Here is a 25,156-nt window from a genome sequence, read left to right on the forward strand (position 1 = left end):
GCTGTACAACTGACCTGGGAACACTTCATACCTGAATGGGACCACTAAGTGCTGACTAGATCTAATCCAAAGTTTTCTTCAGTAATGTTTTCCCAGGGTCCCCCTTAAAAGTTCCCTGTTCCTGCTAGTCTTGCACTTACTCTATGCTGTGTTTAAGACTGACATGGTGAAATACTACTGTCTGTTTTGCTCTATGACATGTCTGTTGAAATTATTCAGTGTGTAGCCTTGCCCAAGCCTTGCCCTTATTGCGGTGTTGGTAAAAGTTGGAGAATGTTTGAAATTGATAGTATATAAAAATGATCACGTCTATCTAGTAAACTTCTAAATAAACGAGACAGATTAGAACAACAGGCAACACTCAGTTGCCAGGCAACATCACGGTTGGTTGAAAGGCGATGGCTAGCAGAGTATTATTGTTTGCATTATTATTGCTTAACGTTTGTGATGTAAAAAAGTGCCTCATGAAACTTTGTTTGTGTACAAGGTAAATAACCATTCAGATGTTTGTCCACATGAACATGATTTAATATTGAAGCACCAAATACATTCATCTGTTAGCAATTTGGTTGTGACAGTTGATTTACTGGCTCTGTTCCAGTCTCATTTTTGTGTTTATCTATGAAGTGGCATTTTAAAAACAATTATTACATTTCCAGCAATACAGCAAACTAGGGTATATTGGAACTGCGTATGGGTCTAGTGCTAAATGAGCTAATGGGTCAACAGCTTTTCTCATGACAACTTAGTTTGTTTCCATTTAACTAGACCAAATGTTTACAGGAGTTATTGGTGTAGGACATTGAGCTGGAGTTAAAAATTCTGTAGTTAGTAGTGCTGTTGGCCTGCTCTCAATTTTTCAGCCACTGGTATGTTTAAATATTCTTTGATATCTTGTTGTCTTGATTTAGCAGGACAAAAAAAGAAAAAACTGTCACAGACTGCTCACGTCCACACTAGCACAGAGAAGCAATATGCAGCCATATATTTAGTAGAGCTAATAAAATGACAATAATATGTGTGAAATGATTGGTGTTTGTAATTTTAAAGGAGGTTAGGGCTGAATTTATAAAAGTAAAAGTAAAAAGAACAACTTTTGATTTAAAATGTTTGTAAATGCTGTTAAACATATTTTCATTGTAAACTCCTAACTACATTTGCCATTTACCTATTTGGCCTTTAGTATGTGCCTTTTGTTCAAACAAGTAGTTTACATGTTCTATCTGCTGGAGAATTGACAAAGGGAAAGATTTATTAGCCGTTTCTCTCCCCAGTCAATGAACTCCATTAATCTGGCTATTTAGCTGTCAGCTTTGCTCTACAAAGCCTGAGAGTACTCCAGTTTGGTTTCTGTCTTAAAGCAGTCTGTCCTGTTACAGCTCAAATGATGTGGAAGGGAAATTGGGAACTTGAAGACTGTTTCAGAATGGCATTAACCAGAGGTACTTTCTCTTTGTGTGTCCTGCTGGACTGTGCAAGATGGAACAGATAGGCTTTGAATTCAGGGAGATTAAACCAAAAAAGTGACGTACTGCTATATGATTTTAAAATTCAAAGCTGTAGTTGTATGTTATATGGTTGAAATACTGTATATTTAAATGTTGAAATACTTTATATTTAAATGTATGGATTCTTAGGGCATATTCGATGACCCATAAAGTAGACAGTACAAGTGGCCGCAGTCTTTAGTTAGACAAAAACTTTGCAATTTCCTGCCATTCTTACTTGTGTGTAATTCACAGCGGAAAATATTTGGTGCAGTAGAATCTTTTAAACCTATAAAGTGACATGGTTGGCATGTTGGTGCTGCTTCATACCTGTGATTACCAGTGCAAGAGGTGGTTGAATTCACTTTTGATGATCATTTTTGTATATTTTTCAGTCAAAATCCCTCCTGTCTGAATATCTTTTGGTGCCTCCGTAATGTTTGTATTGCTACAAACAATTTTAGTTCCTACCAGACAAAACACCACTGTGTCTTTTCTTATGCAGTGACTGAATCAATGTGCAGCTACCTCTGTCAGCATTGCTCATTTAATGTATGCTCTGTCCAAGGCTACAACAGTTATCATGCTGATGATAGCGTGCTGAACAATTGGACATCCACAGCAGTCAGCTGTAGATCTAATAGCTGATAATACTAATGGTAATTGTAATGTTTATCCTAAATAGTGTTCTTGCTACTCAGTGAATCTAGTTAAACTAGTACTTCATAAACACAAACTATGCAAAACTACTTCCTGCCTGTCTGAGATGCTAAACCTGCATTAGAATGTTATGTGAAATGTTAGTGAACCAAATGGTGTGAGCTATGATTTGCCTTGTAGTCTAACCTGTTTCTCATGTAATATTGAGCGATTTCCTAAATGATTTTATATGGCTGCAGTTAACAAATATTTGGATAGATATTACAAATATTTTTAAATTCTTTCAATTTAAAACAAATCATAAGCAATTGACCAACAGTAACACGTCTACAGCACTTTTTAAATGATCAAATAGACAGACTGTCCATCTAAATGTAAAATAAAAAGACACAAAAGGGCATTCTGTGATCTACAATCTTTTACAGCTTCATTAGACTTTGTCCGCCATGCAAAAAAAACAATAACCCTCCTCAACTGAGAATGTTTTGCATTAAAAGGAAGGCACACTCATAATTACCACTGTGTTAAATACAAGCTCTTTACCTATGAGAATAAAGGATTTATTTATTTTTAACAATCACTATTTATTGTTTTGTCCCTGTACCGATTAATTAATTTATCCAATTTTATACAAATACATGCCAAAGTTTAGGGTTTTTTTTTTTTAATTGATTAAATTATCATGTCAAACTATGCCTTTTTCCTCTTCTCTCAGCAATGGTTGTATTGTTTTCACTTTTTTATGTAAGGAGATATTTCTTGCAACATATACTTGTTGACCATTTTAACTGGAAATGAAATTAAGGATAGTAACTAATGTTGCTCAATAGTGTATTATCACTAAATCTATCTTAACTATGAATGGATGCACTAACAGAACTGTCACTGAAATAGCCTTTTATAATGACTGTCATCTCAAATTGTGGGTTGTGGTTTATTTAATTTTATTTATTTATTTATTTATTTTTGCATCCATGCATTTTTCTCTGACAATGTTCATGCCCAAATGCTGGTTGAACTACTAAGTTGATTTCAGTACATAAAATTTAACTGTTAATTAATGCGGATATGCCTGTCAGATACAAAACATCCTCCAGCTAATCCTGACTAAAATTTTGGAGAAATGATGTCTGTAGTTCTCAACAGATGTGGTCAGTGTTCCAGATGACAGTCATTCTGAATGGGATATCTCTGTTTCTTTTTAGAACGAAGAAGATGAATGGAACACTGGACCACCCGGACCAGCCAGACATTGATGCCATAAAGATGTTTGTGGGTCAGATCCCACGGTCCTGGTCAGAGGAGCAGCTGCGGGAGCTCTTTGAACCCTACGGTGCCATCTACGAAATCAATGTCCTTCGAGACAGGAGTCAAAACCCCCCACAGAGCAAAGGTCACAGTCTGGCAGTTATGCCTGTTGATAAGCATATGTCTCTAATTTTTTTTTTAAATTCTATACTAATCCTGAACTAGTTTAATTAGTATCAAACTAAGACTGGTCAGTATGAGGAAAATGAGAATATTTAGAAATGTTCAAGATACATAATACTATCATTAGATTTTATGGCTAAAGCTCAGCAAGTTTTTGTCCTAGAAACATAATAAACATACCCCCAGAAACCATAAAGGGTCTGCTTCACGTATGTATGGAGGTTAAAAAAAAATATATTTTTAGCTTCATGTCATAGACTCAGACAGCGACCCTTGATGGCCCACCCATTCATATTCACATGATAACAGCATGCTAATCCAGCCGCTCTTATTGGAGGATTACAACCCCAACACGTAGATATGCCCATTTTAGTCTTATTAACAGAAGCATGTTGCCATGGATTCACACTGAGCAGCTCCAAAACAGCACAGTCATGCTTTTCAGCTGCCTGAGGAGGAACAGCTTTATTTTGTGATGAGTAAACTGAGATAGTCCATGTTTGAGCCACAGGTATTGAGAAAAACACACATCATCAGATTTGTAACAATATAGAACAAAACCAAAATAGATTGTCAGAAAGCTGTAAACACCAGTGTGTAACCAACATCTATATCTACAAAGTTTAGAGCTCAAAAGAAAACTTCATAAATGTTCACAATGTGTGTTTTCACTATATGTCAGCACCTTTGAATATAGGTTTTTGGGAAGTCCATGTTTAGAGTTAATTTAAACAAAAAACAGATGAATGCCCAGCATACTTCTCTCACATTATTGTTGCTGGGTTTGTGCTGAATATTAGCATGTGTAGCTTTTTTGGAACAAAATGTTTTAGGTAGGTGAAATTTGTTAAAATATCAAGGCATGTCAGATTACCTCACCCGTGGCTGAAAGGCCTCAGACTCCAGAGCTAGTCTGGGACTAAAGAGCATTTTGAATTGTCATCTTCAATTGAAAGGAGGGTATAGTTCAAAACAGCCCCCTTGTATGGTCAAAAACCATATGCAATAACATTCAGCATTTCATATACTGCAAGGCAATAAACCACAATGTTCATGACATTCTTAATTAATTATGCTTTTTTTTTTTTTTTTAGATTTATGCCTTGTTCTTTACATAATGAAAATAACCATGATAGCTCAAAATGGTTACAAAAGAATCTACAGTTATAACAACAAAAATGTCATATTGTCCCCCTCTGTCCCAAACTACTAATTTTACAATATGATACTGCTTAGGTGTAATCAAGTTAATTACCTACTTCATTTCACTGCATTGCAGGTTGTTGTTTTATCACATATTACACACGTAAATCCGCACTAGAAGCACAAAACGCCCTTCACAACATGAAAATTCTTCCAGGGGTGAGTAGATTATAATGATTTAAATTATTAAGAAAATGACTTGCAAGTGTAAGCTAGAATGTCTGATATGTACTTATGTGACAGATGCACCATCCCATTCAGATGAAGCCAGCAGATAGTGAGAAGAACAACTGTAAGTATATAACTGCAGTTTGCGTGACAAGTTTTTCTAGCATGTCACTTGAGCCAGAACAGTGTTTTTGTAAAATGACTCCTAAAACTTTCTTCAGCTTGTACATGCAAACAAAATGTAATTTATTTCGTAGTAAATTTCACTACGTAATTCACGTAGTAAATTTGGCTTTGGAATTATGGAACGACAAAATTATAGCCCTTATAAACAGCACAATGTAACATTTTAGCTGTATATGCTTCTACTTTCCTCCATTCTAAAGCTTATATTAAGGGAAAAAAAAAGTAAATAATCTACTTAGCACAGTTTAAAATTAAAGCAGGGTTTTGTCTTATTTTAATTTGTAGAGATGCCTGTAAGTTATTGTATGGAAGAGAGGCTTAACGCTTTTGATCTTCACCATTTTGTATTAATAGTAGGGGAGAGAGAAAGAAAAATGTTTACATTAATGCAGTATTTTTTTTATTTAAACATTTCAACCTGACTTTCTATTTTTCACCTTTCTCAGCGGTAGAAGACAGAAAGCTCTTCATTGGGATGATCTCAAAGAAGTGTAACGAGAACGACATCCGGCTCATGTTCTCACCTTATGGTCAGATTGAGGAATGCCGCATTCTCCGGGGACCTGATGGACTGAGCCGTGGTAAAACACTAACACACTTCATATCCGCTAGTGAATGAATGAAAAATGACCAAAATGATGCACCTCTTTTTGCACAGTGAAGTTATAAATAGGTCTACGCTTAAAGGGGCCATGTTCTCGCTCACTCTCTCTAAAGACAAAGTAAAATGAGTTGCTCTAATTTTGTGCTGCGTCTCACGTAGGCAGCAGATACTGGGTTATCCCGGCTCTTTGTCTGAGTCTCTCCAGTCACAACGCTAGACCTAATGTTTGTGAGAGCTCAAAGTACTGATTAAAGGTGTTGAAAACGAGAACAGAGGAGGAATGGAATAGTGAAAATGTTGACTAAAGTCACTGTATATCCTCTTTGCACCTCACTCCAGAGTGCCTTGCACTTGAAAGTAAACTGAGGCTCATTCTCCACAGGGGCTTGAACCAGTCATTTGGAACAAGGGCTATTTCGACAGAGTAAGAAAAATGCTGTGTTTGATCCATGCTGTATTTTGACCAAATCATTTCACAGATGTTCCATTATAAACAGTGTTAAAGTGAAAAATGGTAGATATGTCAGTTTTAAATGATCACAGGGCTAACAAAAAGAACTCGGTGATTTAATCAGTAGACCGAGGTTCATTTTCCTGTTGGTCATGTGTCATTGACCTGTTGGTTTCCTTATGTTTGTTAAAATATTTTACACAACAAGTTACATTTATTATTCATTAAATGGATCTAATTGCATGTATAATAGATAAGAGACAACCGAAAATCTGATCAAACTTTTCTCCAGCAGCTTGCACATTTTGACAAATCTTGTTCTTTATCACATGAGGTCTCAACCAGCTCAAGTTATTAGCAAAAAACAGTTTAACTCCTGAATGCAGTGAAACACAGCTCTGAAGTGGTTACGTGTATGAAGTGTTTAGCATATTGCCTCACTTATTTTGAAACCTTTAAGCCATTAATAGAAAAAACTAATCTTTTTTTATAAGTTTGAGAAAATCTCATAAAATGTCACTCTTTTGAAGTGATCATTTGTTACTTTACTGTCTATCTTTCTAGGTTGTGCCTTTGTTACATTCACAGCCAGACAGATGGCTCAGTCTGCAATTAAATCCATGCACCAGTCACAGACTATGGAGGTAATGGAATCTAGTTTAGTTTAACATTCTGTATTGTGTCCCCTGTGGGATTTTTTTTTTCTTGTGATGTGTGTAAAATAGATTTTTTTTAATGGGTTGTTCAATCAGGGCTGTTCCTCTCCAATCGTGGTGAAGTTCGCAGACACACAGAAGGATAAAGAACAGAAGCGCATGGCACAACAGCTGCAACAACAGATGCAGCAACTCAATGCTGCCTCCATGTGGGGAAATTTAACTGGTCTTAACTCACTAGGCCCACAGTACCTCGCAGTGAGTACGAGTACACCCAAAAATCAACACATACACACTCTTCCCTTACCTCTTAGAACAGAATTGGAAGCTTTATATTAAGCTGCTGTCAGTTTGACTAACAACTCGGAAATACAAACAGTTATATATCTACTGTATTTAACCTGTTGACAGACTTAAAGATTTCTGTCACTTATAGAATTACATGGGCTATATACTTATGCAGCCAACTATAAATCTTTAGAAATGCCAAATGTTTAACGTTTTTTACACACTCAAAGTCACCTCAGCACCTGATTATTTATTGTTTATGAAAGCAAAAATTAGCTTGCAGAGAATTACATCAGAATACTTCTGATTTTAACGTTACACATCTTTTTTGCTGTGTTTTCAAGTTTGTTTTTGCATTTGGGCTACAGATCTATGCTAAGGCAACACAACCTTCCCAATCTGGTCTCTCAGATCTCCTGCTGTTTCAGATTGGCTTCTATAAAACTCCTAGAGCAACTCAATTTGCACTTTTTGAGGCCAGTGTAGATGTGGAGCCCTGTGTGAATGTGTTAGTGCTGCTCCATGGGTATGCTGTGAAAAATCCTCTTTCCTTTCTCTTCTGTTTCTCTATCTCTATCAGCCTCCCCTTCACCTCTTCTTTTCGTCATCAATATTTCTGGCATTGTCATACATCTTTTGATTATTTTTCTCCAGTCTTGATTCCATTTTGGATCATTTTCATTGTCCTCTTTTCTTACTGTATCTTTGCATCTCTCTCTCTCTCTCTCTCTCTCTCTCGTTCCTGTGCTCACAGTCCTGGATGCAGTCCTGACTCTCTCTGTGTTCTCTGTTTTGGTGTAATGTCTAGCTTTATTTGCAGCTCCTGCAGCAATCCGCCTCCTCTGGGAATGCGCTCAACAATCTCCACCCCATGTCAGGTGAGTCCAAGGGCTGTGTATTTATTTATTTATTTGTTTATTTTTTCCTCTCTCTCCCCTTCCTCCCCCTTTTCTTATATCTTGACTGAAAAATGTGAGTTACGTTACATCTAGTTGTATTAGCCAGGCAGAAAGTCAGTAGGCCTGTCACAATAGCTATATTTTCTGGTTGATATATTGTTCTGGAAGTAATTGTGATAGATAATATTTTTGTAAGTTAGACACCTTTAAAAAGCTATGAACTTTTAATGATTAAACATATTCAGAGATTGTAAAATATGAAATGTTTAAATATCTTAAATAAGTAAAACAAACAAATTAAAAACCACTATACTTAAATGAAACATAATGGCTCAAATGAAATACTGAGAACAGAATGGCATAACTGACAATTTTTGTGCCTTGAGCAGAGAGATAGGAAGTCGAGTATTGGATTTAACAGTGGCCTATTAAATGTGGTAATTTACCTAGCCACTTTTTTATTTACCTTTTTGCGGAGACTGGGGCTTTGTAAACACATTAGACAGTTTCCCAGCATGCAATAGAGTGGTGAGGAAACATCTTTTGAATTGTAAAGGGTCTGTTTACCTATATGTCCTGCTAAAACTACAATATCTGGTTATTTTTACCAGCCGAACAAAAACCCGCTCCTGGTTTTATTTATTTATAATATTTTGGGTCTCCCTAACCCCATCCTTAAGGAATGAAATGTGCAATAGACAAACGTGTGTCTTTCAGCAGTAGGCTAGACTGTACACAATGATTTAAAATGATGTGTGTACTGTGCATGAATATTCAATGAAGGACTAGCTGTTACAGTCCCTACTCCATTTGCACTAGGATTACTAGGATTCACCACCAGGACACATCATCAGTTGGTATCACAGGGTGTTTCGGCCATTTATCACAAGGCACCCTCCGCTGGGGCAGGCTCAGGTCAAGTGTTAAGGGGGCTCTCTCTTTGCTTCTCCCCCTCCCAAAATAATGATGGTGTGTGTCAGTGCACATCCTGGTTGGTGATGGGATGGGCATTGATGGATACCCTCTTACACGCAACTCAAGTTTATCAGCTAGACACTTAAGGGCCTGGTTTTGTCTCCATGTGTATCTGCTTTGATGGAGACTAGTCTAGCTGCCAACCAAGATGTGCTTAAGTGATGCTGTACACAGAGCAAGATGGGTCATTTCCGAGCCACAACTGCAGATTTGTGGGAGAAGGCAGCACATCATATGTAGCTCAGACAGTGAATCTTAGCGTATTGAATTCCATGCCCCAGAGTTCACTCCATGAGAACTGCTTCTTCTCAACACCTTCCCAGTTTATCAATTGGCCCTTCTGGCTTGTGCTACTGCTCTGGCCCATCTGGCTGCTTCCTCCTGTCAATACACCTCCTTTATCACCATTGCTCGCTGTTCGGCTGCAGATCAGCCTTGTTCCAGAGAGGTGTTACTTTTCCAATTCCATAAGCTCCTCTGCCTTGTTGGACATGGCCCATTAAATCACTGAGGAGAAAAGCAGCTTTGACCTGTTACACAGCTGTGGCTGGAGTCCACTTATTCCCTGTTCTAAGTGTAGGCGTTGTATCACTTACCACAGGGTCCTAGGACTCAGTGAGTGACATGTCCAGTCTCACCTTAGCACATTTGAACTCCTCGACCAGGCTGTCCAGTGGTAGAGACAGGGCTCAGTTGCTCCATTTCCTCACCCAAGATCTCACTAATATTTCCATACACTGAGCGTGGGTTAGGGAGACTTCGTACATGGTTAGCTACCTCAGGATTCTGTTGTCAATCTGCCTGAGGCCGTTAACAGTGTCCTTCCAGAGTTGCTCAAGTTGTTGGGTGTCTTTGAGGTCTACATCATACCAACATCCAAGGCTCTTGATTGGCTTCTTTAGGAATGCTGGGATACCGCACTCCTGTTAGTTGTCCCTTAGCAGTGGAGATGCTGCGAGACTTGCTTGGTTTAAAATCCATTTTTGTCCACTGGATGTTCTCCTGGAGTTTCTGCAGCAAGCATCTCGTACATGGTTTTGATGTTGTGTTGTGTCGTATGATCAGCTTCATTGCCATGACAAATGCCAGGGGAGAAAGGCAGGTACAGCCTGCCATGATGTGGATTTCCAGGTGCTGCCAAGTGGTGGTGGTGTTCTCAGCTATTACACAAAACTGCAGATCCTGAAAATAGCACTTGATGAGCTTTATGGTGCGGTTTGGTATGCCAAATTAGTTGAAGGCCATCCACAAGATCTTGTGCAGGACCAAGCCAAAAGCATTGGTGAGGTCTAAGAAAACCACATACAGGTCTCTCCGTTCCTTCTTGGCAGTTTGAATCTGGTGCCAGACGATATTGGCGTGCTCAAGATATATAAAGAGCACATTTGCACAATGCTGGCTGTATCACTCCTAGAAATCTGTACAGAATTCCAAAACTTCCATTGCTAGAAGGAAACAAGAAATATTGGAGGATTTTTACATTCTCTACATTTTTACATGTCCTGTCAAAACTTTCTTTACTGGAATTCTGTGACATCAGTTGTAAAAAGGGCTATAAAAATAAGTTTGATTTGATTATTTAAATTACAAGAGTTTCTAACTATATCTGCTTAATTATTGTTATTGTTCTTTCCATTCAATGTAGTTAATCACTATTTTTCCTTATAATTATAAAGACAGCTGCAAACGTTAGTGGTTTGTTATCCATGTTGACCTTCAGAGTACTTAATGCAATATTAAAAAGGCTCTGTTGTACACATCTTGTTTGTTTCAGGCTACCCAGTGTAATGTTGTGGCTTCTTTAGAGCATACAAGAATTATAATAAGATGTCTGGGCAGTTCATTTCACACAAGTATAATTTAGAATCTGTTAATTATACGTAACGGAATGCAGTTCCCATGGCATTTTTTTCCAAAGTGCCAAGTAGTTGACGTTCTAAGTCATCTGCATCACTGCTTTATTCTTTAAAGATTGCATTTGGGTAAATTTAATCTAGATGATACTAACTGGACATCAAAACCCATGCCGTGAAACTCCTAGTATATTAGATTCAGCTTAAAATATTAGATTATAATACATCATTATACATATGTAGTGAAAATGTCTTCGTGTATTCTGATATTGTTCTATTGCCATTTTGCCCAGCCTTAGATTAACACATTTCGTGAAATGAACGTGATGTTTTGGCTGCATAAATATATTTGTCTATGTGTCTAGGTCTGAATGCCATGCAGAATCTAGCTGCACTGGCAGCAGCTGCGAGTGCCACACAGGCCACTCCCACAGGCAGCAGTGCCCTAACCACCTCCAGCTCTCCCCTCAGCGTGCTCACTAGCTCAGGTACGCCTACTGGACAACAGACTCACTCTGCCTGGGATGGCTGCAAGGGTTGGTTCTGCTTTTTATTTCCCAATGCTCTTTTATGACATTTATGGTAACCCATGTTTTTTGTTGCAACAGCCCCAAGTGTGATACTTTTCTGTATCTGTGTTCAGTGCGCCTTGTAAAATTTTGCCAGTTGTTGAAATTGAATGTAAACTTTTCTTCTTTTGTCATTTTAGACTGAGATATGAAACTGTTTTAAAACATTATTTGGCATAAGTGTTTAAAACAATTACAAAATGCTTGTGGAGCATAAAATTAAGACCATGCTATGTACCATTTGGTTAGTTTCCATAATATATTGGAGGAATGAGAGTGATCAAGTAGAATATAATTTTTAGTTATTTATTTATTGTATATCTGGTTAAATTGTTACTTAAAAATGTCCATCACACACATACCTTTCTATACACATTGAGACATTCCAGGAGTACCAATGTTGCATGACAGTGACAGACTGAACACATTAATTTAAATCAACTAAAACATTATTTTGACCAACATATCTTTACTTTTGGCAGATCTCATGCAAAATCAAAGATCAATTACATTTCAGTAAAAATGTAGAATACAGGGGGTCCTCGACTTATGACGTTGATCCGTTCCTACACTGCATCGTAAACCGGTGTAAGTCGGAACATACGTACATACTGTATGTAAATAACATACTGTAAGCACTTATCCTATCCTAACACCTATCCTCCTCGGTCCCAAGCCGCGTAACCATGTGTTCTTCCGCCGCGCACACCAAACACGAAGTTCACGTTACGATGCAAAACCACTTAAGTCGAAACAAGGCTTTATACAGTAAATGGGAGATGTGGCGTAACCACGAAACATCATAACTCGGGACTGACGTAACCTGAGGACCTCTTGTATTTCTTTGCTATCCAAAACCTAAACAGTGATGTACCAGCTATTAGAAATGTCTTGTTCATTCATTCATTAATTCATTCAGGTTTTGTGGAACTGTGCATATGTCTGTTTAATGTAACAAATTCTATTTTATTGATCTTTATATGTTGTAGTTTAGTTTTATTCATTTTGTGTTTTATTTATTTATTTATTAACTTTTTTCTAAACAACTGTTTCATTTCTTAACCCTTTAAATGTGTTTGTTTTATTCCACTGTACGCACAGCGGGTTCCTCTCCCACCTCAAGTACAAGCTCTTCTGTGAATCCCATGGCTTCTTTGGGTGCCCTGCAGTCTCTGGCTGCAGGTGCTGGAGCTGGTCTAAACATGAGCTCATTAGCAGGTAAGGTTTTTTCATAAGCGCTTTATTTTAAAAGTCAAGTGATGTAAAAGATGATTTAAGCATCCAGACACAGAGACTCCTTTTGTAAGGACCAGTGCATGAGAAAACTCTATCTGCAACAATCAAGATTCTGACAGATTCTTCTTAATTTTGCGTGTCTGCACGAATCTAATGCCAGTCAGTATAAGGGCCCATTGCCAGATTGCCCCCCCCCCATGTTGTCAAGCTTGTTTCCTTTAATCTGATTATAGATAATGGACTCAAGGCCAGAGTTGAAAAGTTAAGTTTAAAAGCTTGGCAACAAACAATATTGTCTTTTCAGTGGCGGTTGTGAAGTACATTGTCTGTAATGTAATGTCTGTAATGTAATGCAGGTATGGCCGCTCTTAATGGTGGCCTGGGCAGTGGTGGTCTTTCTAATGGCTCCGGAAGCACAATGGAGGCCTTGACCCAGGCAGCATATTCTGGGATTCAGCAGTACGCAGCAGCTGCACTGCCCAGTCTGTATAACCAGAGTCTGCTTTCTCAGCAGAGCATCAGTGCTGCTGGCAGCCAGAAAGAAGGTCAGTGGGGGAAAAAGTAAAGTGATTTATAAATTTACAGCATTTTAATTCCCTGCCTCCAAACACTTTCAGTCGAACTGGAATGAAAGGAAGAAAGTGTGGTCCTTAGACTTTCACAGCTCAACGTTGCTAATTGATGTCAATTTAATTCAAATATCCTTATAGTTTGAGAGAACATATTTCTTTGCTGTCCAATGTTCTAAAACGCATGTTTAACATGGATGTCACAAGAAAAGATTGCATTTCAATTTGTATTGAATTGGAAAGGTCAGGTAATGGAAAAGCAGTGAAAGCCACTTGGCCAAGAGTATATTTGGCCTCACTTTCTTTTGGTGACAAGGATGTGGTATCCCTCATCACCAGATAGTGCTAGTCAATGCAGGAGGTTGTTAGTAAACATAATATCAATCTTAACAATATTCTCCTTGACACATATTGATCTGTTCAATGACAGTGCGCCACCAAGAGAACAATATAGTAATTAGCTTCACGTTTTGAATAAAACACACTCGCTTCCTGCCTCCTACTTTGCTAGTACTGATACTCACGTCCTGGACAATATTGGGTTAAAGAAAATGCTTGTGATGACCTTGAATAAAACATAAACAGATCCTAACACCCTCAACGGTACATCTTTAAAAGAGCTCTTTAGAGTTTAAAGGGTTATTATTAAAATTACATCTACTTTATGTATTGTCTACTTTCTGGCTTCTCCCTAGGTCCAGAAGGTGCAAATCTGTTCATTTATCACCTGCCACAGGAGTTTGGTGACCAGGATCTGCTTCAGATGTTCATGCCTTTTGGCAATGTCATCTCAGCCAAGGTGTTCATAGACAAACAGACCAACCTCAGCAAGTGTTTTGGTAAAGTAATAAAACAATTACTCTGTTTTAGCTAGTGGCTTGAAACTAAATTCTTGAAGTATTTAATACCTGAATATGTGGCTGTTGACTTGGGTTATAAATAAAAAGCTTATGTAATGATGTACACCATTCCACTAAGTATTAATTAGCAATTATTTTAATTTCTTCTAACATCTCTTGCACACGGTTAGGAAAGTACAGAAATAGTCCACTAACACCAGACTTAAATACTCAAGTTAATTATCAATGGAAAGATAAATTGATATTAGCATTTGAAAACGGTATTGTTTGTCTTGGCAATTGAAGTGCAAGATTGCATCTAATACATTAAGTGACACATTCTTCTTAAGCCTTATATTTTTTCCTAATTATTGATCAAATGTTGTTCATAGAAGTATTTTGGTTATAAATGTTTGTTGGTGTTGACAGATGTTCGTTTTTGTGTTTGACAGGCTTTGTGAGTTACGACAATCCTGTTTCGTCCCAGGCGGCCATTCAGTCAATGAACGGTTTTCAGATCGGAATGAAACGACTGAAGGTTCAACTGAAACGATCCAAAAACGACAGCAAGCCATACTGAGTGCTTTTACTCTAAAATGGACTTGGTTTGAAAATGTGTTTCTGGTAAGTGGAGTGTGATATTGGAACGTTTTAAAAACAAAAAAAAGCCTGCCCCACCCTTAACCCTCTCCTACTATTCCTTCACTCCTCTTGCCTTTCCTACATATCTTCTTTCTTAACAACCATCAACAAGAAAAGGAAAAGCAACATGCATAATGATAAAACCACAAGGTTGTTCAGCTGAGAAATGGATTCTTTTTAATTGTTAGGGTTTTTTTTTTTTTTTTTTCCTTTTTTTAAACCACATTTTTGTGCCATATTACACATTTGCTGTGTACAAATCTTGCATCAAAGGATGTTGCACAATGAAAGGCAGTCATTGACTGCTCTCAGTTCCACAGTCATTATCTCCATCTTAATCATACCCCTGTAGATTTTCCTCTTGTGTTTACACTATATAGACTCAGTATATTTGGACAGTCAAACTGATGCCTCCTACTGAGCTGCCTTTTTAAATAGAATTTGGAGGTCTGCTGCATAGATTGCAAAAGATAATCTTTCTGTCACCATAATGATTTGGAGCATCTGATAGGTTGGGCTGCTCTCCATTAGACTCTGATTTCATAGATGCCTTTTTTATTATTTGATTATTTATTTCACTAATTTATTTATTTATTTTGAATACCGCAATTTTTTCATAATGGGGTGATGTTAAAGTATGGTCTGTAAATTTTTTTTTTTTTCTTTTTGTATGTTTGTCTCCCCCCCCCCCAAGAACACAGCTAATAATCTTATTTCATTAGATGTTTTGATTTATGTATTTATTGTTCACCTACCAAAAAAAAAAAAAAGATTCAACATCTTATTTTAGATTGGTTTACTTTTACAATGATTTTTCTTATCTTGTTGGCACTGTTTGTTGTTCAGCACAAGCTATAGGTGCAAAGGAATGTCATGCTTTACTCTCAGGATTGCCTCACTTTTGTCTGATGAAATTAACGTAAAATGAACCCAGTGCAGTATATATGGCTGAATATGAAAACTGTCACTATACCATTTATGATGGGCTGGACAGATTCATTTGTATGCATTGCATTACACAAACATACAATCCTGGACAGCTCCTATCTTGTAGCCTCAAGGACGATTCAAGCCACTTTATTTAGCCCTAAGGAATTTTAATGAATTTCTATTCAGTGCTGGTATCACTTTGTGCCACGGAGATGATATTCAGACTCAAAAGTATTATGTACAACACTTAGACAGACATTCATTCAAGTTGCCTACTGGACATGTTTTAAACTTGATGATGGTGGTTGTTTCGAACAATCTTCCACCTTGGTGCAAGTGGATGTTGTATGCTTTCAGCAATAATTGCATCCTGCGTGTGTCTGAAGTTACAAGATGAAAGATGATAGTGTTTTTAAAAAATGGAAAATTACTTTCTGTTCATTTTCATTTTTTTTTTCTCTTTCTTCAACCACCAAATTCGATCAATTTCTTGTACAAAGAAATGCACAATTATCAAGGTACCCCCTTTCTTCTTCACTAAACGTAGTCTGCTTTGCATCTGTGTGGGTTTACTAATACTAACACCAAAACCCTGAAGACCATCTAGTTTAGCATGGCTATTTACTTTAGTCTGTACTCTCTGAAATTGTATTCATGATTAATACTGACCAGTAAATATGTTTATCATAATGAGGAAAGATTAATCAGTACATACTTGAGGCCTACAGGGTCTTAAAATTGTTTTTATGGGAATGGATTGTGTCCAGATGGTGTATATTACTTAGCTATTAATCCTTTTCTATTTTTATAGAGGTTTTATAAAATTGCGTAAATTATTTCTCTGAATAAAAAAAAACAGTTGTTTAATAATCACTCAAAATATTCAACAGTATTTTGTAGAATCCTGATGTGAAGTTTTGTGAATACATTCACAGATTGTTAAAGCTACAGGCGTGTGGCCCTTTTTAGCTAAGTGTTGTATCTTGTCTTTGTCCAACACTCAAAAAGTGTATCAAATGCTTCATGTGTAGTTCCTGGGGTGCTGTTCCAATGTTCAGTTCCAAGTTATTGTACCTGGAGAACACTGTTTTTCTCCTCAGAACTTATGTTGTGTTTACTCTTACACACATTACATACACCTGTCTCTATTACAGAATGACAGGAAAGCATGTTTCTGTAGCTGTCTGTCAGTTGGGGTGCATTTCTGTAAAGTAGCAGGTTTCTTACCATGCATTTTATAGACTTGTTTGAGTTGCCTCACTAATGGTGGCCAAGTTATATGCAGTGCTCTGAAAAGTACTGGAATAGTGAGGTTGGTGTTTTACCTGTGCATTTGCAAGCAATTTCAACTAAGGTACAAATGTGGAGCGCACAATTTAACCTTTTTCATTCCTCTGTATTTCTAATTTGTATTTTGACAAAGCTCGACAAAGCCTTGTTAGACAAATTGTGGGTCAGAACATCAATGTACATGCTGCCAATTTTAACTTTTTTTCTCAGTGAGGACTAAATACAGTGTCATTATTCAGGAGCACAGCAAAGGTAGAAAAAGGTGGCATTGTGTACATCACATTTCCTTCTGTTTTTAAGCTAAGTTTAAAAATTACATTTACCACAATTCCCTTACTGTATAATGTCTCAAAGGGTTTTTTTTTTTTATTTTATTTTTTTTAGGTGTGAGGATTTGTGTAGTTGTGTAGATCCTACCAAATTTTTTTACTAATATAGAGTATTACTGAATTCCTGGGAAAATGATCATATGGTTTAGAGAAAAAAAACTGCTGTAAACTCTCTTGGTTTTACTTTCATATGGTGATATTGTGTCTTTTACATGAACTGCAATAGCTTTAGCGCTGAAGTGTGGTTTTGGAGCCCTCTATAAGTGTTTAGACTCTGGTCCTGGGAATCAGTCCTTGATCTGTGCCTGTGTTTAAAAAAAGAATACACATACATATGAACAGTAATCAAAGAAACTAGGAAACCCTAAGGGGCATTCTAGCACAGTACTGATTTTTCTGAATCCAAAGATCATTTTAAACGTCTCCTCTGCCCTGTACGTTACAAGTATACACATGTCAGATATGGCTTTTTTTCCGAAATTTTTTGACGTTTCTTTTCTAGCAGGAGGGTACTGTTTCTGTAGATCTACCATGTTAGGCACGTACAGAGAACAGCTGCACACTGACCGTATGGCAGAGTAACTCCACTGATGTGCCAAACAGTCCTATTACAAGCTGCTTGTGGATAATTTCATTTTAAAATTATGCGACTTGAATATACATTCTGTAGCTGTTTCCATTTTTATTATCCTTCACTTTTTCACGTTCAGGTAGTAAATGTAACTTCAATTTATGTCCACTGGTGTTGCCTAGTATGGAAATGTATACAAATAAGCTGCCTTTAAATTTATGTATTGCATTATCCCTCACAATTCAGAGATTAAGCACAAACTGAAATCATTGCAGATCTTAAAAGCACAATTTTTTTTTTTTTTTTTTTTGTCTAAAATGACTTTTTAAGTCAACGTTAAAAATGTGAAAAGCACTGAGCTGAAGAGAATTAGCTCATGTTTGACTATTGCTGATGGCAACTGCTTTTTTTTCCCCCACCCTTTTCAGAATGATATTGAAATTCCCAACTACCTACTGAAATAAACACTATTTTGTTATTTTAGCTGTGGTAGGCAGTCTTTGTCGTCTCTTGATGTTGTTGGATGTATATTCTCCCCTTAACTCCTTTTTGGCATGTTGCTTGTGTCTTCTCCTTCCCACTTTTCTTCCTTCTTGTTCCTTGTGTTGCATTAAATGTTGTCTAAAATAGGTAATACGTTCCCGTGACCTTCCCCCCTCCCACATGCAAAGATAATCATTTCACATGATTTTCTGTTTCTTCCCCTCTCCTTTTTTTCTGTTGTGGCTTTAACCTAGTTTTGTTGTTCGTTATTTGTTTTTGTTGTTTTATTCTAGATATCTTCGTGCCCGTTTGTTCATCGTTTCCCTAGCATGTCGATGTGACGTCAAAAGTTCATCGTCCAGTCCGTTGTCCTCTTCGCTTCTCTGACGCTTGAAATTTCACCCTTGACCTTTTTGTGTTAACTTTTGACGCTTAGTGATTTACTTCTTTTGTTTGTTTTTGTGTGTTCATTTGTTTGTGCTGCCAATAGAGGGCGCTAGAAAGACTGCTGTTATAACTAAAATGTAAAAAGTTTCATGAATAATGTTCTGAGCAAAAAGAGTCTATTTTTCTAGAACTTGCAAACATAACCACTAGATTGTGCAAAAGCTTTTAATTTTCATTGTTTCGTTACCCAGTTAAGGTTTTTCTCTAGCAATTTTTATTTTTCGTTTTAATGCAGTCTTCCTAGTGCACTCAGTTTTATTAATTTGTTTTCTTCTGAAAGCAGCCAATCAATTTATAGAATCACTTTGTGTGTGGGTGGGTGTGTGTTGTGTTTTTTTTTTTTTTTGGTCCCCCTCCCCCCCTTTCTCTCACTTGTTAGTTCTAAAACTTTTTTTAGGATGTTTTGCAGTCACATTTTGCTGAAACTGAGGATAACCTTGTAATTTTGTGCTAGGTTAGTTGGCATGATGTAATTTTGGGAGTTCCTATTAACAGTGTGACATTACAATAGACACTTGAATTGCTTCTTTTTCTTTCTTTCTTTTTTTTTTCCATTGTATTGTGTCGAGCCACCATAGGCACATAATGTTTTTCATTTTCTTATTGTGTGAAAATCAGGTTTAGTCTGAAATAAAATGCATAAATTGAGCAGAATTGAGTTTCTTGTCACAGTTAGTTAATATATTAAAGTATGCATGTTTTTTGTAACTGCACTGACATCCTCAGCAAAATGTGATTCAGTTCTGTTTAAAAAAATAAAAAAAAATCAATTATAAAATTAATAAAATGGTGCCAAAAGTTTTGCATGTTGCTGTTGGTCACATTTTCTGTATTATTTTCATGACATTTGCTTACTCTTCCAATAAGGTCCCAGTTTTAATCACCAGTGATTTTAATACATGTCTCAATGTGTTGAGACAATGTTTGAAAGTGAGCCTTTTCTTTGTTTTAATTTTTTTTTTTCTTTTTAGTGTGATTCTGGTATCATGGCTTTATATTGACTTTTCAAATCCACTGTCTTAGATCAGCCTAAGTACTCATGTTTATGGAAACAAATTTAAGCTCTTCTGTATAGTGGTCAATTTATGTGACAACAGCGTGGGTGTTTGGTTAGTGGAAAGTATCCAGAGTAACATTTTCCAAACTGACAAATCTGCCACTGGCTCTTTGTCGTAATCTAACCACCACTCTCTCCCAGCACTGCCTTTAAGTGTCCCTCGCTTCAGAAGTGCCCTTTTATATTTTTTGTTTTTGTTTTCTCCCATATTGAAGTGCGTCCTGGTTGAGATCTACGTTTGGATTTCCTTACTGATCCCCTTATGCAATATACAGCATGCCCATTTTTCATTAGGCTTATTTCAACTGTAGATTGCAAGCAATTGCTTATGAACTAATCTAATTGGGTTTGACATTGACTTTTTGGCATTTTCTATTTAGATTTTAAGCTGCTGTTTGTGGGTTTAAATGTACTCTGAAAATTACCTGTGGGATGTTTGTCATTATTGGTACAGAGTGATTGTATTTAATAGTTAAAGATTTGTACAGTTTTTGCCTTTTCTACTTCCAAGTTCTGTTTCACAATGTGAAAATTTACATCCTAACAAGTGGAGCCATGTAGAACTTGCCACCATGACCAAACTCAAGCCTGTACAAATTAAGGAAGTAATTCTATAAAGCAGCCTTCAAATTGAATTAAAAGCTGATCTGTGTTTTCTTTTGTCATTTAAGTTATGGTTTTCATTGGAATTGTGGAGTGAGGAGTTCATTAGTTGTTTAGAAGAGTGACTTTTTTCTGAATGTTTTCTGTCAAGGTTTATTTAAAAGGTGATGGTGGTTAAGATTATGCTACTGTCTCCACAGAAATATAGCAACGTGCACACCCAGCAAGAAGTCATTTTGTAGTTTATCTTTGGTCGGGTTGTTTGTCTGATTAAACGGAAAAGATTCACACCTTTTGTGTCTGAACTTTTAATTTTGTACTTTTGTTTACTTCTTTTTTTTTTTTTTTTTTTTAAGATCATTAAGTCATTTCATTTGCATAATTGTTTACGGTGCTAGAGACGGTGGTATACAGATTGGTACAAGCCAATAATAAAAATGGGAATCACTTATTGGAGCAGTTACTAAATGAGTTTACAAGCCATTTCCAGGAGGCGATTGACACCTAACAACATGAAACTTTGTTACTTTACTGCACATAGGTCATGGTTCAATGGAACATTTCTTCCAACCTTGCATTCTGATGGCAACACACTTGCACCATTCAACACAAATATGGTGACTGCACAATTTTGCCATAGCGCGATACTGTGACGTAAGAGCAAGCATCTAGCGCAGGCGCATGAACTTGGCTTGAGCTCAAGCTACAGCTGGGGGATGTATCGCAAAGATTGTGTTGCAAAATATGCTCACAATATCTATATACACCCACTAGCTCAATGCTATGATTTTGAAAAAAAAAAAAAAAACAATCATTATAAGGGCATTTGGTTATTTGGAGTCAGCTATGGTCTAAAGGTAAGAGAAGTAGGTGAGGTACTGAAAGGTTGCTGGTTTTGTTTCTGCTCCTGGTAGGATAAACAGTGTTTGGGTTTCTTAGGAAAGTTATCAGTAATCAGCGTTTGGGAGTGTTCACTGCCACAGATAAATTGACTGTAGAGTTGGGGTAGGTGATATGGCCTTCAAATAATGCTGTGATATAGTGGGATATTTTTGAGATGATATACATTCATAATATATTTATATATAAAAACGTGTTAAAAATGTATTTAAAAACAACAGACAGTCCTGAAATCTGATACAAATTAGGGGTGGGGGATATGACCATAAAACTCATATCCCGATATGCCTAAAATGAATGGTGATATACGATACGATTTTATGAAAACCATAACAAAATATAATGTCAAAGTATTAGTGTTTATTTTTTAACACCAAAAGAACATGCTGCATTATCTAACTTTAATTATCAATTGTATGTCTAAGAAATAGTTTTGCCCCCAATTCGAGTTTTTTTAATAGAGTATCTGCCGATACTGAATCCTGATCTGATACTTACATTTTTCTAGATAGTACAGTTACAATGCACATTTCAAGTAAACTCAGCCCTGTGTATCTGCTTGACACTGAATATCTTGCATTAAGAAACAAACTGCCTGCATCCAAGCTGCTGCTTAATTATTATTTTTTAAATAATTAAACAAATCTTCAAAAACAGTTCATAGAAATATTGGAATATTATATTTCATCTTATGAAATTATCTAATGTGATTATGTATGAAGAATTACTTTGATTCAAAAAGTCGGTTTTATTGTAGTCACAGATGTTGAGGGGAAAATATTTCTTCGAGAGAGGGTGCTAAAATAAGACTTCATTCGTTTAAGCACTGACCTGTTTCTCAGCGCCACAAAACCAACCCTGTAGGCGGGACTGTGACTCTATTGGCTGCAGCACTAAATGATGGACAGCTAAGTCTGCTGATGGGCTAAAAACATTGATGACCAATGAGAAGCGCTTTCTCTGAGAGCTGTGGAGCTCCGGCAGAGGGGGAGCAGCGTGTTTCAAGCAATTAATGGCCTTAACAGCGCTCTTTTTGGGAAATAAAGCTTCGCCACTTATTTCATTTATGTCCTTTGTTGACTTGCTCACAATTATCAGAGAAGTAGACCTGAGAGCGCGTGATATGTGCTAAGAACTGCTCCAGCGACATACACGAACAACGGTAGGACAGCGGGATGTGTATGAAAAACAGTTGAACGGGACATTTGTGTACTATTTTATTTATCAGTATTCCTCCTATTTCGGGCCGTCCCCTAATCCTGGCCACTGCCGTATATGGTGCAATTTCGCTCTCTCTTCGCCAGTCGCATTGGGTAAAACAATAAAACATAAGATCAAGCCTTAGTAGGGCATTTAAACATCAGTCTTGCAAGAAATCACATATCTAAACAATATTTAAGTATCTCTAACAGTGTTGTAATTCTTTGTGGGCAAAACTGCATGTGGAACACAACACATTTCCATTTCGCGACAGGTATTTCCCTCAGTGTAAAAGTTAGCTTACCGGTTAGCTTCCCTTTCTCTGAGGGGAAAATCTACCGCCACTGTAATCCTGACATGTAGAGTACGGATACCAACACAGGACAAACATGATCTCATTGTGAACCTCTCAAAACCACTGAATGTGGGAGCAATTGTCTCGTTTGACTGTCACAAGCAGGGGAGGTGGCCAAAGTATAATAATCTTAGCAGTATTGGCACCTACTTAAACAAAAGCGTTTTTATCTAAAAACATATTTTCTTTCAAAGTCAAGCAAGTCTTGGGACATTAATCTACACATTTGACTCCTGAAAAATGTTGATTTGAGTGAGTAAAGTACTTCTATTTATTTACAGTTAGTTAAGATTTCCAATATTGTAATTAAAGTGGCCAGAAGTTGGGGTAATTACGCTATAATGAATATGGTAATTTTCTAAATCATGTAGAAAATATTATGGAATGTCTACACATTCGCGATTTATCCCCCAGCTGTAGCTTGAGCTGAAGTCACGTTCACGGGCCTGCGTTAGAACCTCGCGCTTACGTCACAATATCGCGATATGGCGAATAAAATAATGAAAAAAACATACCAATGATATTATATCGCCCAGCCCTGCTGCAGATGAAGTATTTTGTACAGGTCTACAGTGATGATAAAGCATGTCTTACGTTGTTTACTGCAATAACAGCCTCACATGGACGCATACTGTAAGTATTTGACTGCATTCTGCAACATAAGGGAGGTCAGGACTGATACTGGATAATTAGTTCTGGATCAGGATTTCATATTGCACTAGTGATACGGCATATTCTCTGTTAATTGCAGATATGAACAGGTGTGAATCAAAAAATTAGAATATCATTTAAACAGTTAATTTATTTTAGTAATTCAATTCAAAAAGTGAAACACATAGATTCATTACAGATAAATCATTTTAAGCGTTTATTTATTTTAATGTTAATGATTATGGCTTATAGCCAATGAAAACCCAAAAGTCATTATCACAGAAAATTAGAATAGTTTTTACAATCGTTAACATCACTTTGTCCAATCTGTAGTCACATTTTCAAAACTCTAAACTACAATTTGCACAACATCCATCAGTTGTGAACTATACCATTAACACAATTCATGTTGTTTTCACAAAACATGTAGTAAATTAACATGTTTCTAAAATGCCTATATTTTCTGCACCTACAAACCTTTCCAAAAGCAAAACTGTGGCTCGTTCTTGACTAATTTACAAATGCTTGCACACAACGTGCCATAAATGAAAACCTAATGTTCAAAACCTTAAATACAGTAAAAAAAAAAAAAAAAAATACTTTTGGATCAGCAGATGAAAAGCTATATTGAAACATCTGATAAGCATTTCTGAATAAACGGATCAATGCCACATTGAGAAATACCTGATGTAGATGAATCACTTCTTATTCTAAATTCACTCTAAGACATGCTGGTGTTGGAAGTGCTGTTAGTGACATGGACATTGAGTGGTCAGTGTGGGTATACAACACCATACAGAAGCAAAGAGAGATTGGGACAGGACTGTGCATGTTTGTTTGTTTGATTTTCACACATTCTGTGCCTTTTTTTTACTTTATTTGTGTACTTCATTTTTACACATTTGGGGCCAAATCTGTTGATTTTTTTTGTTGATTACTGGTAGAAATGTCATGACCCTACATTCTCAGAAAAACTGTCACTCTACCTTTTGCTGTCTCTGTGGCGGTACCCTCAATGGTACATAACCCATATGTTTAGTTAGGGAACATAATTGACCAGAGTCTATTATAATTATAGATTTTAAATTTATGATTGATTTCATATGCCCCATTTCATTTACCGTTATAAAATGAAATACAAATATTCACCTTGCCTTCTGGAGAAGAGAGTGTCAGTATTTAGGTATGTTTGCCATGTTTTGATAGGGTTAGTGTGTATAGAGAAAGTTTTGTTTGATTATTGAAATGAAGACATTTACTTAATTACCAAAATGTGGATTTGAGCAGAAAACTAACTATTTGGCTTCTTGTGTTGATGTGTTTAGAGATGTAAAAAAGGGTCTTAGGTATTGGTAAACACATGTTAGTGGTCATAAAAAACTAACAACACCTGCAGAGGTTTCCTAAGCCTTTAAAATTGTCCCTTAGTCTTGTTCAGTAGGCTACACAATCACGGGGAAGACTGCTGACTTGACAGATGTCCAGAAGGCAGTCATTGACACCCTCCTGCTGTATCCAAGTATATTAATGTGAAGTTGAGAGGAAAGAAAAAGTGTGGTAGAAAAGGTGCACAGGCAACACAGGGATACCCACAGCTTTGAAAGTAATGTCAAGAAAAGGCCAT

General features: G+C 36.7%; 1 protein-coding gene across 6 annotated transcripts in view; it reads left to right on the forward strand.

The window, feature by feature from the left end:
• The window catches only part of LOC136677305 (CUGBP Elav-like family member 1), a 37,229-nt gene extending 16,530 nt beyond the window's left edge, over window positions 1–20,699 (forward strand). For 3 of the 6 annotated variants that reach the window (XM_066654812.1, XM_066654816.1, XM_066654817.1), the window contains 13 exons: window positions 3,353–3,540; window positions 4,858–4,940; window positions 5,025–5,073; window positions 5,582–5,716; window positions 6,755–6,834; window positions 6,943–7,104; window positions 7,943–8,012; window positions 11,227–11,397; window positions 12,532–12,648; window positions 13,023–13,211; window positions 13,931–14,074; window positions 14,527–14,698; window positions 18,613–20,699. In XM_066654812.1, the coding sequence (XP_066510909.1) occupies window positions 3,353–3,540; window positions 4,858–4,940; window positions 5,025–5,073; window positions 5,582–5,716; window positions 6,755–6,834; window positions 6,943–7,104; window positions 7,943–8,012; window positions 11,227–11,397; window positions 12,532–12,648; window positions 13,023–13,211; window positions 13,931–14,074; window positions 14,527–14,654 (1,516 nt within the window). In that variant the 3' untranslated portion in view covers window positions 14,655–14,698; window positions 18,613–20,699. The remainder of the gene's footprint in view (window positions 1–3,352; window positions 3,541–4,857; window positions 4,941–5,024; window positions 5,074–5,581; window positions 5,717–6,754; window positions 6,835–6,942; window positions 7,105–7,942; window positions 8,013–11,226; window positions 11,398–12,531; window positions 12,649–13,022; window positions 13,212–13,930; window positions 14,075–14,526; window positions 14,699–18,612) is intronic. The other 3 variants (XM_066654814.1, XM_066654813.1, XM_066654815.1) reach the window with 3 other exon arrangements.
• The last annotated feature ends 4,457 nt before the right edge of the window (window positions 20,700–25,156 follow it).

This window comes from Hoplias malabaricus, chromosome X2 (genome assembly GCF_029633855.1).
Source record: "Hoplias malabaricus isolate fHopMal1 chromosome X2, fHopMal1.hap1, whole genome shotgun sequence".
NCBI lineage: Eukaryota > Metazoa > Chordata > Actinopteri > Characiformes > Erythrinidae > Hoplias > Hoplias malabaricus.